Genomic DNA, 16,256 nt, shown 5'->3' with positions numbered 1-16,256 from the left:
GATCGATTTCTGGGGTCAGGATTAATTGGCAGAACTTCCTTGGAAGGAGAACAGAAATTAATATTTTTTTAAAAATTTCTTAAGCTGAATTGATAAGAAATATTTATTTGAATTGTCCCCAAAGTTCAAGATTTGCTTAAAAGTTCTATTTTTCCTATGTTCACATATGAACACTTGACCAGTGAATCTCCACATCATGTAAAACCACAAGAATGGGATCCTAATTAGAATAAATTACGCTCCATGTATGTATAATATGTCAAAATACACTATACTGTCATGTATATCTAAGAAAATCAATAAAAAGTTTGATAAATTTACATGTTCATTCACTTACATTGGCAATCTATAAATACTTTCTAAATTGTTTTAGTTGAAAAAGCACAAAAAAACTTTAACTCATGACATTTTTGTTATCTCTCAGACCTCTCCCAATTCAAGTCTCAATTTCTGTGCTTGGTTATCAAGTCATTTAGCACCTAGAGTGGTCCTTCTCATCAGATATATTTCCTCCCTCCTTTCCTCAATACTCTCATAGTCTTTCCTTGCCTGTGTAACATTGCTTCTTCTTCTTCTTTTTTTTTTTTTTGTGACATGGAAAAAATATCAACATTTATCAATAAATTCTATTTATTTATTTATTTGTTTATTTATTGGTTGCTCAAAACATTACAATGATCTTGACATGTCATATATTATACATTTGATTCAAATGGGGTATGAATTCTTATTTTATTCTTTTTTTTAATACAGTAGAATGCTTTATTTGAAAACTATCTCTATAAGTCTTATCTAGAAAACCAGAGTGGGGCCAGTGTGGTGAAAATGGACATGGGGTTGCTTGGGGTCCCTAGGATTCCTAGAGCATTGCTTAAAGGCAGCTTATCTACTAGGTTGGCACTTAATGTGAAATGTTTAGTGGCTGCCATGATGCTTAAGGCTCTGTCGTTGGGTTTGAGGAAAGTGTAATTGTAGCAGACCCATTTTGAGTAGGTCAGTCTGGGGAAGGGCAGCACGACACAGGCCTATCATAGTCACTGGGGTGCTGGTCTGTTTGTCCTCAGTACCACCTGCCTTACTTAACCCTCTGGTCAGTAGCCATAGCCTGTTAGTCATAGGGTAGAAAACTTATCTTCACTGTCTAACAATTAATGAGTTTGAACTTCAATGATATGGATTACAAAGTTGAAAGCTGTAGCAACTCTTTTTTTCTTGCTCTTATAAAAGGAATCATCTGGTGTATTTGTGTATCAACAAAGGTAGATTGTTTGAGTTTGTATCCTGGTATAGGATCAACAACAGGTCTGTACACTGACCTTAAAGCAAGGAGCTGGGGGATGATTTACAGTGAAATCACCAAATGGAACTCCTTCTCATAGATGTCAGGGATCCCTTCCATTAGGGAGTTACCATGTGACAGTATTCTGGCCAAACACCTGGAACTCGTAGTAGATGAGCTGCTCCCAAAAGACCTTGTTTGTTTGGATGATGGGCCACCTTGACTTGGTCCATATGTGGGCATCTTGCTTGGTACTTCACAGGGTAAGCAAGGCACAAAGTGATTGAGAGATTCACCCCCAGCAGCACACTGTTAGCAGCATAAGGCCCTGCTTCATTTCCACATTGTAAATGTGGTCGGGGATGGGGTCAAAGAAGACAGAGCTGTGAGATGGGTGCATTAACCACAGGCAGCTGTGTGTACTGGATATCCTCATAGAAGGTATTACCACTTCCTCCCAGATGTTGATGATGAGGTGATATGGTTTCTGGACAGCAAGAGCTTGTTTTTGGCAGCTATACCATTGCTGATATAGAGGCTTCTGGTGATCTTTGAGAGGCCAGTGACTGAGGGCTACTAGAACTGAACCTGGAAGGTACACAGAGGCACTGTCATCAAGGGTGTGGGTCAGCAGTTGGCCACATGTGAGGCCTGCATCTTTCTGCTAGGTTGTGTCCATGGGAAATTTAAAAGCATGGTGTGAGCCTGGCATGGTGGCACAGGTCTGTGATTCCAGCAACAGAAAAGGCTGAGGCAGGAGGATGGCAAATTCAAGACCAGTCTCAGCAATTTAGTGAGATCTTCTCTACTTTAGGAGTGTGAGGGGGTTAATTCTTGAAGCAGTGGCACTGCAAATCCCCCAGCAAGGGTATCTGAAATAAAGACCAGTTCAGGTCCTGGCCACAATCTCCACTGGCTCAGTACTCTGCTTTCTGTAGCAGTGGTTTCTCTTCATGGGGAAGAATTGGCTGTCCAGGACTTCAGAGAAATCTCGGCTTCTCTTCTATGCCAAGTGCAACTCTGCCAGTACTTACCAGGTTACCACAGCCCACCTAGTGGAGAAGTACCAATATTGCTGATTTTTCTGCCTGTGTTGCTATTCTAATTTACCAGGCTCTATGTCAACCCAAAGTACATGTATGAAGACATGGGGGGAAAAAAAAGAACCTTGTTTTTAAATACTGAATTTCAAATGTTTAGCATAGTTTCTAGTAGTGTTCAGTTAATAACGTTCATTGAGAGGGACAAGCTATTGTTCTTTACGTCATATACTTTTCCATACATGCCGTATATTTTAAGGTCTATTTTCTCCACAAAGCCTCCTCTGACTAACCTTGGCTTTATTAATATCTCAAACATAGACCTCAACATTTAACATTATTTACAGCCATTTTTGATTTCTTCGTTGTATAATTTCATGTGCGCTGCTATTCTGATTTGGTTTAAGCTTCTTGAAGATGAGAGGATCAAGTATCAGTATTTTTTGTGTTGTACATACATTTTGATTCACCGAATATTTAGTGTACATCATGCCCCCTTCATAGCAACCTGCATGCTAAATACACATAAATAGTACTTTATATAAAGCCTAACACATAATATGAAACCAAAAAATCTTTAGTTTATTATATTCATAAAATGTGTGAAATAAAATAGTGGTAATTCAGATGGTACATAGTGAAGAAAAAACTTTTCCTTACCTTTTTGCTAACTATCTTCACTCTTTATTTCAGGGAAGGAAACAGAAAAGGCCAAGGAACGTTATGACAAAGCTACAATGAAACTTCATATGTTGCATAATCAGTACGTATTGGCACTAAAAGGGGCACAGCTTCATCAGAATCAGTATCATGACACCACACTTCCTCTGCTTCTGGATTCCTTACAAAAGATGCAAGAAGAGATGATAAGAGCTCTGTAAGATATGTTTTCTATTCATCATAAAATCACATTGAAAATTATTTCAAAATATTTTCTACCCCAGTTAAACTTCTGCTCTGTGAGTTTTGTTATTACCCAGCACAATGGGTATGTCAGATCTGTGTAATCTTCTTCCTTCATTTTGGGATCATATTCTAAACCTTCTGGCTAGCCCCCAAATGGATCTTCTATCCTGTGTTTTTGTTTTGTTCCAGTTAGCTGAATGTTTAAATTAAAAAAAATAATAATTCATTGGTTGACATATTCCCTGTTCCCAAAGGGTTGAACATTGAAATCTTGAATGAAATCTTGAACTGAGAAGCTTTAAGGAAATAATTTTTTGAAGGTTTATTTAGGCTTCTTGCTATTTCTTTATTTATTTTCTGGTATGAGGTTAAAATCAACAAATGCTTATTGAGGTTTTACTGTATACAAATTATACTACTTGCTACTTAGGGATACAGAGATGTGCAGGCACAATTTTTCTTTACAATTTTTCTTATACCATATACATTGATGTAAGACAATAGAAAATGATAAGCCACATGTTGGTGGACTTCATCTCCCTTTATTAGTTGATTTTGCAATTTCCAACTGATTAGATTCAAATTTCTTACACTGAAATGTGTTTAAGGGAATTCTTCCATGTTAGAGTTGCTGTGCATTAGAAGTAGGGTTAGGAAAGAGAGAAAGGAAATGGGATAGTAATGAAGGAGTGTTAGAGAAGAAGAAATAAGTGTTGGATTATCTCTCAGATCGAAATAAAGTTCATAAATCATGGTGAATTATGAGAAAAGGAAGTTGGACCAGTTTGGATTCTTATATTTAATTAATTTATCTGTAATTATGTAAATTAGAAAATGAATTCTTAGCCGAGTGTACTTTGAAATGTAGCGGTAAATTAATATGAAAGGTAATTGTGAGCATTTTTCAAGTTTTAAGAGGAATCCTGAATTGGGCTTGGTGGCACACAGACTATAATCCCAACAGCTCTGGAGGCCGAGGTAGGAGAATCGCAAGTTCACAGCCAGCCTTAGCAACTTAATGGGACCCTAAGCAACTTAGCAAAACCCTGTCTCAAAATATAAAATAAAAACAAGCTGATATGTGGCTCAGTGGTTAAGTGCCCCTGGGTTCAATCCCTGGTTAAAAAAAATGTGGGACAGCTTGAATAGTTAATGAGTGCCAAAGAAACTATTAGAGTAGAATGATAATTTCTAAAACAAAGCTATAACAAATTGTATATTATGTTGTAGTTTGCAGAGCACTTTCATGTGTGTTTGTTCATAAACTCATTTGTTCTGTTTAGTATCCTGAAGAGTTAGGAAGATCAGTTTATATCCAGGGTTTATTTGTGACAGATACATCAGTACTGGCCGAAGATCACAAAGCTAAGAAGTGGTAGATCTGGAATTGAAATGAGGTCTACTGATTATCTCAGCATTCTTTCCATTAATATATTAGTGGGTTGAATGGCATGTTCCCCAAATTTATATGTACCTTTATGACCTTGTTTGGAAGTAGGTCTTTGTAGATGTAGTAAATAGTTAAGGATATCAAGATGCGATTGTTCTGGATTTAGGGTAGTCTTGAAATTCAATGACTATAGTCTTTATAAGAAGAAAGTACTCAGGGGAATGCAAACATGGATAGCTATTTGAAGACTGAGGTAGAGTTTGGAATTAGGCTGCCACAAGTAAGGAATACCTGGTATCAACCAAAACTGGAGATTTTAATTGTATTAGGAATTTCTTTTTTACAAATTAGAAAATTCTAAAATGTTGCAAATTGTGCTGGATCACACATTTCCTATTTGATTAATTATACAGAAGGGGAAATGTTTAAAATGTTTCCTAATACCTGTTACCCTGATATTAATTAACCTTAGTAAATGGCTTCATTGTTGCTTTTGAACAACTCTCTGATGTCTAACAGATTCAGTACAACTACATCTCTTTGTATTATATTGTCCCATTCACAGAGAAACATTTCAGATAAGGGATCTAGGTTCCCAGTATTTCTTAGACAACAATGACTTCCAGAACCTCTGAAATTAGAAGATCAGATTTGTCTTTGCTGCCTTTCAGACTCTGCTTGACTTACTTTTGCTTCTCATTATGTAAAAGTGTGAAGGTAAATAGATGTATATACTTGTTTAAAGGTCAGACTAAATTTTAGATGATAAAATTTAAAAGAAATAAATTTTAGAGAAAATAAAGTATTTTTAATTAACTTGAATATGTAAACTTTTTATTATTGATAAAATAGTGAAATATATACTTAAAATATTTAGTTCATAAATTTAGTTGCTTTACTTTAAATTACATAATTTTGGTTGAGGAATATTTTCTTTCCTACCCTCCATTTGTCAATGAGTATTTTTCAAACTGTTGACATGAATTTTCAGTAAGAGGTCTTCAAGATAACTAGAACATCCTTTTGGGACAAAACATTCCCATAGCATATTTTCTTCACTTTGCAGTACATTATTTTATACTAACATTTAAAAAATTCCAAGTTTGATGTTACCACTGAAATTGAACCCCTGAATCCCATGTGATAAGTACCCATTCACGTACTTTTGGGAGAGATTGCCGCTCCCTCCCTGGCATCAATCCCAGTTTGCTTTAAGGGTGAATATTAATGATTCCTACATCAAAATTATTTAGTAATTTCCATATTGTAATCATTTTAGTCCCAGAGATATTGACTAAATATCTATTTTAATTTTTCTGTCTTTTTTTCTTTAAATCATATCTGTCAAGTGACTTCTGTAGTAATTTGAAACTAGCATTGCCTGAACCAGTTTTAATTTTTTTAACCCAAATACTTTATTAAAGTAGTAGAGAGAATACTTTATAATAAGGGAGCTTTGTGAGTAATGAATTTGATTTATGAATAATGATTTGAGAAAAGAAAAATAAGTAAAAATAAATAAATGCTGTGTATTTATTTGAGGCATATGTAGAATAACATTATCTGTCCACACTTGCTGTTGGAGCCATTAATGACCAATGGCATTTTTTTTTTTAAGTTGTATTTGGCACAATACCTTTGTTTAATTTATTTATTTTTATGTGGTGCTGAGGATCAAACTCAGTGCCTCATACATGCCAGGCAAGCACTGTACCACTGAGCCACAACCCCAGTCCCCAATGGCATATTTTTATAACACAGCAGTTTAAAGAAGGGGATTGGTCTTTGTGACAGAATATTTTTTTCCTTTTGCATTTATTAGATCTTTCGAATTATTAGGCTAATAACTTTGATAACCTTTTTTGCTATTGAATAGAGGTCAGGAGAAAAGGTTTAAATGTCGATGAAGGTATAGAACTAGGTGTTATTTACAAAAAAGAAAAAAGCTCTAGGAGCATGACAAGAACCAAGAAGTAGGGCACTTGAGAAGTGGCAGACACTGGAGAGGGACATTTAGAAGACAGGAGTTGATCAGAGGTCCATGTTATGGAATCCAAAATTTCTATGAGAATATTAAGATCTAGAAAATTATCAACACTGGCTCTGCATTTTGGACCTGTTCAATACATGTTTGAAAAGGTAATGCCTTTTTAAAGATCATTTGCAATGATTGTAGTTATTAAATGTAATCCCTCCAGGTATGAAATAACATGTGCCTGAAGCCCCCATTTGTAAATTCTGGTAGTACATTTCTATGTCTGTTGTTCTGAATCCTTCTTGGGTCTGTATTTTTTTTTTTTTGATAAAATTTTAAAATGTTATAAAATTTTATTTTTGTTTTCAGAAAAGGAATATTTGATGAATACAGTCAGATAACCAGTCTTGTTACAGAAGAAATAGTGAATGTTCATAAGGAGATTCAATTGTCAGTTGAACAGATAGATCCTAGCACAGAATACAATAATTTCATAGATGTTCACAGGTATGATATTTTCATTCCTCTTTAAATATTTTTGAAAATATAATTTTTCTGCCATATAATATTTAATAAATTTAAGACAAGAAATATTTAAGAATATTTATTACAGATTCATTTGTCTGCTTTTGATTTTAAAAGACTTTCTCAATGTTGATAACTATTTATTTATATAATTATATTTAAAAAATTATTAATTATTGTATTGTTGCTTTAATCCACATTTAGTATATGAAATTATTCTTCTTTTTTAACATTTATATAGAATACTGTGAATTTACATGTGCATTAAACTTCTCAGATACCAATTACTTTTTTTCTTCTATGCATCTTATTTTAAGCATATTAAAATTGTGATGGGATGAAGCAGGTTAATATTTGTTTTTTGTAGAGAAGGAAAGTAAAGCTGAAGTTACTTGGTTAGACCTTTGGGTTTATTTGTACTTATACTTTCTGTGTTTACTTTGTTAATATAATTTTGAATAAGAATAAATATTCTGCCTTTGGTGTGTACTAAGATATATTTTGTTAATATGCTAATATTGATCAGAATTATTTGGCATACTTTACTAGAACAACAGCTGCTCAAGAACAAGAAATTGAGTTTGATACTTCCTTATTAGAAGAAAATGAAAACCTTCAGGCAAATGAGATCATGTGGAATAATTTAACAGCAGAAAGTTTGCAAGTAATGTAAGTATTTAGAAAATCTGAACAGTTTAAAGATTAGTCTTATTGTTATCTTATAATTTATCATATTTAAATCCCCCATTTTTCAAGTAATAAAAAGTAAATTTGTTTAGAGTGACATATTTTGAGAAATATATTAATTTTACTCATTGTCACTAATTTTGATAATTCTGAAAATCAAAGTTTTGTGATGTTAAATTAATTTGCCTAATTATTGCTAATATTTTATATTGGAATAATGATTTAGTTTTCAAAGAGAGAGAGAGAGTGTGTGTGTGTGTCTGTGTGTTTTGTTTTGCAGTACTAGGGATTGAACTCAGGGGTATTTGACCAGTAAGCAGTAACCCCAGCCCTTTATTTATTTATTTTTTAAATTTTGTGATGTTCTGAATTGCTGGAGTTGGCCTTGAACTTATGATCCTTCTGCCTCAGCCTCTCAAGAGGCTGGGATTATAGGTGTTTGCCATTGTGCTTGGCAACATTTTATCTCATTTTATCCTCACTACTTATTGTCAGAACCATTTTGGAAATAAGGACACTAGTTGTTAGAGATAGGAGAGACATCGATGTCAGAACATTTAGCACAGAATTTGAGTTTTAATTGAGTTCTCTCTAGAATCAAGGATGTCTTCTATTATAGAAGTGTCTACAAAATCAGTTTCTTCTTTGTTGTTTCTGTTACATAAAGTTTTAAAGGAGTTTTAACAAATCTTATTGTGTCTTTTAGTATTTTTCAAATGTTAAAGGCAATTAATAGTGCTTTTTGAATTTATAAAATATAACTAAGACCACTATACTGTTAAATATTTAACATCTCCTGATTTTGTTCAGGGAAAACACAAAGAAATGTATTTGTTTATTTATTTAGGTACTGGGGATTTAACTCAGGGGTGCTTAATCTCTGAGCCACATCCTCAGTTCTTTTTGTATTTTATTTAGAGACAGGGCTCCTTAAGTTTCTTAGGGTCTTGCTGAGTTGCTGAGGCTGGCTTTGAACTCGTGATCCTCCTGTCTCAGCCTTCCAAGCTGCTGGGATTATGGGTGCATGCCACAGCGCCTGGCCAAGAAATATTTATTTATTTATTTATTTTTTAAGTTTTAAAATATATTTTTTTAACTTTAAAATTTTTTTTTTATTAGTTGCTCAAAACATTACAATGTTCTTGACATATCATACATTTGATTCAAATGGGGTACGTAATCTTAATCTTATTTTTCCACGTGTACAGATTGCAGGATCACATTGGTTATGCAGCTACGTTTATACATAGGGCCATACTAGTGATACAAGAAATATTTATTAATAAGCATTGTAACTGCTTATCTTTGTGTCAAAACCATAGCTAGAAGTGGTTATGTACTCATTTTTCTTCAATATTGAACTTGTAAATTATTTCACTTATCAAATTTTACCTCCAATAACATTATTCAAAAGTTCTCATCTAATGTAATTAATCTCCTTCAGTTATTCAGTAACATTTTAGTGGTATATATAATTATCTCAGGTAGGATTGTAAAATTAGTTTTGTAAAAATTAGTTTGTAAAGGTGTTTGAAATATCTGTTCAGATAGAATTGAAGGAACTAACAAATGCTTTTGCACAAATCACCTGTTCAAGATGTGGGTTTAGTAACTATGGAGGACTTGCCACTGGTGAGAGGAGTAGAGGCATGGGAGTATCCTGAATTATATTTTTTTGGCAGCTATATTAAATTTCTTGAAGCTGTTCCCCAAGTTTTTGATGCCCTCCACAGGGGTCTCTTTGACTATTGACTTTGGCCATTACCATTTACAATGAGAGTTATTTCTAAACTGGTAGTTTTCACCTGGGCAGATTTTGTCCTCCAGGGAACATTTGACAATTTCTGGAAAAATTAGCCACTGATGCTACTAAGTATCCCATGGTGTACTGGACAATTTCCCAGGACAAAGAATTATGTGGCAATAATATCAATAGTGTTGAGGTTGAGAAACTGTACTGTGTAAGCAACAAATGAATTGAACTCATGGTGCAAGATGGTTGGTAGAGTTTCTGAATTCCTGTGTAATGAGATATTCCATTTGTTAATTCATATATTACATGGTAAAATATGGCATAAACTGCCCCTGATTTTTTTTTTATCACTATCTTGCTCCCAGATAACATATTTAGTTAACAAAATAATTTTGCTGTGTATTTAAAGTTGTAAAGGTTAGTACCTTTAAGAATTTTACACTGGAATTGATAATTTACTTAATAAACCCAATATAAATATTGGGCTATATAATGTGGTAAAATTTTAAAAGCTACCTGTTATAAGCTTATGTAATCAGAGATTTTATAACTGAAGAAGAATTTGTTTATTTTTTCTTTTCAGGGTATAATGAGGATAGAATTAGGTATACTTATAAATCATTGTTTCTTAATCATGGTGATAAAACAGTGAACAAAATATCATAAATTAAGATAATAAATCTTTGTTAATGTGCTGTAAGATTTAATTGCTTACATCTTACTGAGGAAAAAAATTGAGCTACATTTTATTGCGTTGTCTTCAGGATGAGTTTAAGATTACAGTTTCTTCAAGAATTTTATTCCAAGAAAGAGTCATTTGATATGTTTATTGGAAATGTTAAGATAAATTTAAGATATTTGAATGTAAGAGTTACTTTTTTGTTACTGTAGTGTTAACACGTTAGAGTTAACACCTATACTTTCCTGAAGACATTAAAATTGTTAATTTATTGATTGTATTGAAATATTTCATTAGGAATGAAAGGAACAGATAGCTATTAGAAAAATAAATATAAATCTCCAGTGATTATGTGAAAAGATATACTTCATTGACAAAGAAATATAAATGAAAAAGAAACTGTTTTACTTATCAGATTGGCAAAGATTTAAGTAATTTGATAATATTCAATGTTTTGTAAGGCATAAAGAAATGAGGGCCTGGGATTGTGGCTCAGCGGTGGAGCCCTCTCCTAGCACGGGCAGGACCCGGGTTCAATCCTCAGCACCACATAAAAAATAAAGGCATTGTGTTGTGTCCATCTACACCTAAAAATAAATATTAAAATATTAAAAAATTAAGAAATGAACCCTCTTATAAAGTATTGGCAGAAATGTAAATTGATATAATGTCTGCCAAATTATTTAAGTAAAACTGGACAGATTACTTAAATCCTGTATGATGGAAATCTAATGACATAATCTATTCATGACAAAGTTATTGCCTTAACCTGTCTAAACATGTATCACAAAAAATTTTATCATAATCTCATTATCTGCATGTCAACTATATTTATATTGGTGTGTATGCAAAGAAGAGTTAAATTTAATGATTTATAGGATTATTTCCTTTTTATAAGAAGAGTGTTTGCATGATATATTACCCTATGGTGGTAGGCTGTTTCTCAGGCTCTGATAACAATTGGCACTGAACATCTGAAGTTGTATTCTTCCCATCAAACATACTTTTAGGTTGCATTGTTTTCAGACTAGAATTTGAAGTTTCTTTCTTTGCTTCGTTATCTATAACTACTCTTTTGCCACGTCAACAACCTCTTTTTTATTGAATCTACCTTCTTTGCCAAATTCAGGAAAGGGTAGTATATATAAGAATATTTTATAAATAAGAATTGATTTTAATCAGACATATACTGAAATTGAATATTCAAATATTTCTTCTTATTCAATCACTGTTTAATTAAATAACTTGGAAATCATTATTTTAGTTCATTGAGTAATTTAAATAGTCAGGATATAAAGTTATGAACATAAGAATATATTTAAATGTTTATTGTGATTTTTTTTGTTATTTTGGATAGATGAAGCATATATTTGAGATTTATTGCAAACTTTAATGGAGTTATGAACTGGCACATTAGCAGTTTATAGCAAATCATAGATAGGTTATTCCAAAATAATGTGAACATTACTGTGCTTGTCAAAGGAGTAATTTTGGTTGATTTTAGCAAAATAGTAAAGTTAAGGTCTTAATTTTGTTTTTTTGTTCACTCTATTTTCTAATTTCAAGTGAAGTATTATTATTATATTAATTCCTATCAATAGGATAGATAATTCCACAAGATTGTGTAAAATGTATATATAATCTTATATTCTAAAGTAAAGCCTGGGCTAGGGTGGTGGCTCAGTGGTAGAGTGCTCACTTAGCATGTGTGAAGCACTGGGGATTGATTCTAAGCACCACATAAAAAATAAATAAAATAAAGGTATTGTGTCCATCTACAACTTAAAAAAAATTAACAAACAAAGCAAAACAAAGCCCAACTTCAGACCTCATGCTTCTCACTACATTTTTACAAATTTAAAATCATAATATAAAGTAGGATCTCTTAAATGAAGAATATAAATTTTCTATGTGGAAAAGTGATTCTCCCAGATCTTGCAGGGCATGAGTTAATAATATGTATGTAGCCTATGAACCAATTCATCTTGCTGCTTATTCTTATGCAGCCCATGAGCTAAGAATTCTGTTTATTTTTAAATGGTTGAAAGGAAATCAAAGAGAAATTATATTTTGTGTCACATGAAAATTACATGAAATTTGAATATCAGAGTATATAAATAAAGTTTTATTGGTACATAGCCATGTTTATTCATTTACCTGTTGTCTCTGGGTGATTTCCTGTTGCAACAGCAGGGTCAAGCAGTTGTGTTGTGACAGCAACCATATTTGGCAATCTTATCACTTCACACCACTGCTTGGCACAATACAAATTAGAGTGACACAGTTATAATTTAGCACCATTTTGAGTGTGACACATATTGGCATACTGCAGCATTTTATTTGCTTTTTATTATCAGTTCATGCCTATTGTGTCAAAACAAGAAGAGAATGGTTTTTGAATGCCTTACTTTTAAGGCACAGTAGAGTGTAGATTGTTTTGTTACTGAATTACATGGCAAAACCATGCAATTATGTTTATTATGCAATGATATTATGCCTGCTATGTTCTGGCTGAACTTAATTAAAGTCATATGCTCATGGATCAATATTGATATATGCTGGTACCAATCTGTGTGAAGAGACATTTCCAGAGTGACGTATGTAAAATCTCATTGTATATCTGCATTAACAGATGAGCATTTACAGTTGATTTTGATAAGCACTAACTTTAAGCCCCAAAGAAGAGAAGTATTATCACCTATAAATGATTCATAGGCTAATATTACAATAACTTGTTTTTAATTATTATTCTATTTTAAATTTACCAATAAAATATTTGTGAATATTTATTTTCTGTCTTTTTTATACTATTACCTACATAATATCCTTGATTTTACTTTTTGGTGGCAAAACCCAAATACATACTTACTCTCCAGACCTTTATAGAAAACATTGGCTTCTATTGTTTAGGATGATACCAACTTAACTGATCCAACTATGAGAATCAATGTGTATCCAATAGGATGTCAAATATTCAATATTCCTCAATGTCTGAAACAGATACTTTGTTTTACCAAGTCTGTTTCTGTTTTTTCTGACTCATAGTCTTAGCTCAGGATTGCTCTCTGGTTGAATATGTATAGAATTTTATTCAGCTGTGTTTTTATTTACTTAGTCCTCATCTTTGTTCTTTCTCACTTTGTTTCCATTTTTCTTTTTTGTAGTTTAATTTGTCTAATTTGATGAAATTAGACTTTTTACACCAACACTGCCCATGAATACTTCTTGGAAATATTGAAATGTTCTCTATTGGTACTCAGTGTTCTCATTGAGTGAGGTAAACTGCTAGTCACATTTCAATTTAGCACTTGAAACATGGCTAATGCTACCAAGGAATGGACATTTTAATTCAAATTCAATTATATGTGGCTCTTATTCTAGACATCACAGTGTTAGATTGTGAGTGCTTTCTTGGTAAGTGTAAATTCTGCGTAATTAACGTGTTGATTGATAATGTTGATATTGCCATTCTAGGTTGAAAACTTTAGCTGAAGAACTTATGCAGACACAGCAGATGCTTCTAAACAAGGAGGAGGCCGTCCTGGAGCTAGAGAAGAGAATTGAAGAGTCTTCTAAGACCTGTGAAAAGAAGTCTGAGTGAGTAAAAGGAAAACAACTAAAGCAAGAAAGCTTAATTAATGCAATTTTATACAAATCGTTCAGTGATACAACCAAAACATTTCCAGAAATGGAAACTTCAATTTAAGTATAAATCTTTGTATAATTGAGTTAATTTGTAGGACTCTTGAGAAATGCTTCTGTATTTTTGTAGATGTGGTGTGCCCTAGAAAGTGAAGCCATGTTTTTGAAAACAGATTGATCATGTTTCCATATTTTAACAGTTTGAACTATGTTCTGAAAGAACCTTCTACATAAAGCTCTCTTTCCCACATTCATTTTTACCAAATGCACTATGAATCCCTTTGTTAAAGTGTCAGACCAATATTAGCCAGAAACTGGTTTGTACTGTGTTAAAAGGAAGCAGACAAACCGATTAGAAAATAGTAGTCTGCTTCACCTATGAAAATCTCCCTGAGGTTTGTTGTGTTATTTTTGTTTTACTATTGTTTGTCTGGCTGATTTCTGGATTGTAAATATCTTCCTGGGTTTCTGAGTTTACATATCTTGGTATATTCTTCCTTTTACTAATTATAGTGTCTTTTCTGTTCCTTCAAAATTTAAATTTTGATCTATAACTTTAAATTACTGATCTGAATGGTAATTGCGTGCATTAGCAACAATGGTTGCTGGTATGATTTCTCTAATCCTGACTTGCTATCATACTCTCACAACTTGTTTGACTCTCAAGGAATTTGTGATGTGTTGGATTTTTTCAGTCTACACACTTGCTATTATTTCTGCACAAATTCACAAATATTCTTTGCTTCTGTGAAATTTATGATCCTCTTGTTCTCCTCATTATTGTAAGCAGATGGACTTCTGTACTGCAGAAAAAATTAGAAACATTAGGTGATAACTCTCTTTTTATGGGGGAACTAGACATCCAAACCTATTCACATTAGCATTCATTCTTTTTCCTTGTTTCAACTGAGTTTTCTTGTTCTGAATTTATTTCTTGGGATATTTTAGAAATTATTCTATGATCTCTTACTTTCCCATAAATTTTACACTATTTTATATATTATTTTTACCTCCGCCCCCCCCCCCCAGTTGTGCTCATTTTTTGTATGTAATCAAGTCTTAGTTCCAAAAAACAATTTTTACCTCCCTACTCTCCAACCCCCTCACCGTTTTTTTCCTTCAGTGCGTGGGATTGAACCCTAAGGCCTTCTGCATGCTAGGATGTGCTCTTCCACTGAACTGTGCCCCCACTCCCAAGATCCATTATTAGTCTCCATATTTCCCCAGTTATTATCTTTGCCTTCTGTTCTTTTGGTTTAAAGTTGTTCTAAGAGTGTTGCACTCACCATGTCAATTCCCACTTAGTTTTCAACTTACATATAATTTTTCCCTATTGCTCTAGAAATAGGTGTGTTAAGATTACCAGTGACCTCTCCTTTGACAACTATCTTTCCTGATCTTTCAACAGTATCTGACTTTGCTGACTTCATGTTCTTTCCTTTCCCTTTACGTTTGGAACCCAAGATGCCAGATTATTCCTATTTTGCTGGTCATTTCTTTGCCAGCTCAATCTTCTCCACTCACTCAATCCATTATGGAGTAACTAAAATCATGACCATTTGCTTTGTCACTCTTCTCCCTAACCTCTTACTCTGTAATCTTCTGAAGATGGCCCAAGTTTTTTTACTCTCAGATTTTTTGGCTTCTTATTAGCCCATTTGGGATGTCTTAGAAGTTATCCTACATTGCCCATGTATAAGTCTAAATTAAAAAATCTCAATATAGCTGAACCAAACCTCATCTAGTTTACTCTTACTATACCCTATTTCAGTTAAAGACACTAGTATCTTTCCTGTTATAACATAGAATATTAAGTCCTGCTTCTCTTATTTATACTGTATTTCTTATACAATTTGGTATTAAATTTCTGTCATAGTCAGTTTGGGATTCTATAATAACATACCATAGACAAGGTGACTTGTAAATAATATTCTTTATTTCTCTTAGTTCTAAAGGCTGGAAGACTAAGATTAGGGTGCCTCACCGGTTGGGTTCTCCTATGGACCCTTTTCCAGGTTACAGATGGCTGTCTTCTTGTATCCTTATGTGGCTGATTGAGAATGAGATAGTTATCTTGGGTCCCTTTTAAAAGGACACTAATTCTATTCATGAGGAGCCTAATACTCTACTCATAGCCTAATTACCTTCCAAAGGCCTCACCTTCTAAAACCATCATAGGGGTTGGATTTTAGCATATGAATTTTGGAAGCATATAAACATTCTATCTATTGCAATATCGTTTTGGAATCAGTATGCCTTTTAAAAGCAAAGGAGAATGGGGCTGGGGTTGTGGCTCAGGATAGAGCTCTTGCCTAGCATGTTCAAGGTGCTGGGTTTGATCCTCAGCATCATATAAAAATAAATAAATAAAGTAAAGGTA

The 16,256-nt window shown here is 33.1% G+C and overlaps 1 protein-coding gene and 1 pseudogene across 7 annotated transcripts in view; one reads left to right on the top strand and one right to left on the bottom strand.

Annotated features, from left to right (window-relative positions):
* The window catches only part of Fer (FER tyrosine kinase), a 413,495-nt gene that overhangs the window by 76,548 nt on the left and 320,691 nt on the right, over nt 1–16,256 (top strand). For all 7 annotated transcript variants that reach the window (XM_076856939.2, XM_076856936.2, XM_076856937.2 and 4 more), the window contains 4 exons: nt 3,013–3,196; nt 6,960–7,097; nt 7,665–7,784; nt 13,709–13,831. In XM_076856939.2, coding sequence (XP_076713054.1) covers nt 3,013–3,196; nt 6,960–7,097; nt 7,665–7,784; nt 13,709–13,831 — 565 coding nt within the window. The remainder of the gene's footprint in view (nt 1–3,012; nt 3,197–6,959; nt 7,098–7,664; nt 7,785–13,708; nt 13,832–16,256) is intronic.
* Nucleotides 1,343–1,894, bottom strand: LOC143399867 (dual specificity protein phosphatase 18-like; annotated as a pseudogene).

Source organism: Callospermophilus lateralis, chromosome 5 (assembly GCF_048772815.1).
Source record: "Callospermophilus lateralis isolate mCalLat2 chromosome 5, mCalLat2.hap1, whole genome shotgun sequence".
NCBI lineage: Eukaryota > Metazoa > Chordata > Mammalia > Rodentia > Sciuridae > Callospermophilus > Callospermophilus lateralis.
The sequence above is the reverse complement of the archived record's forward strand: the minus strand, read 5'-3'. Positions and strand labels throughout refer to the sequence as shown.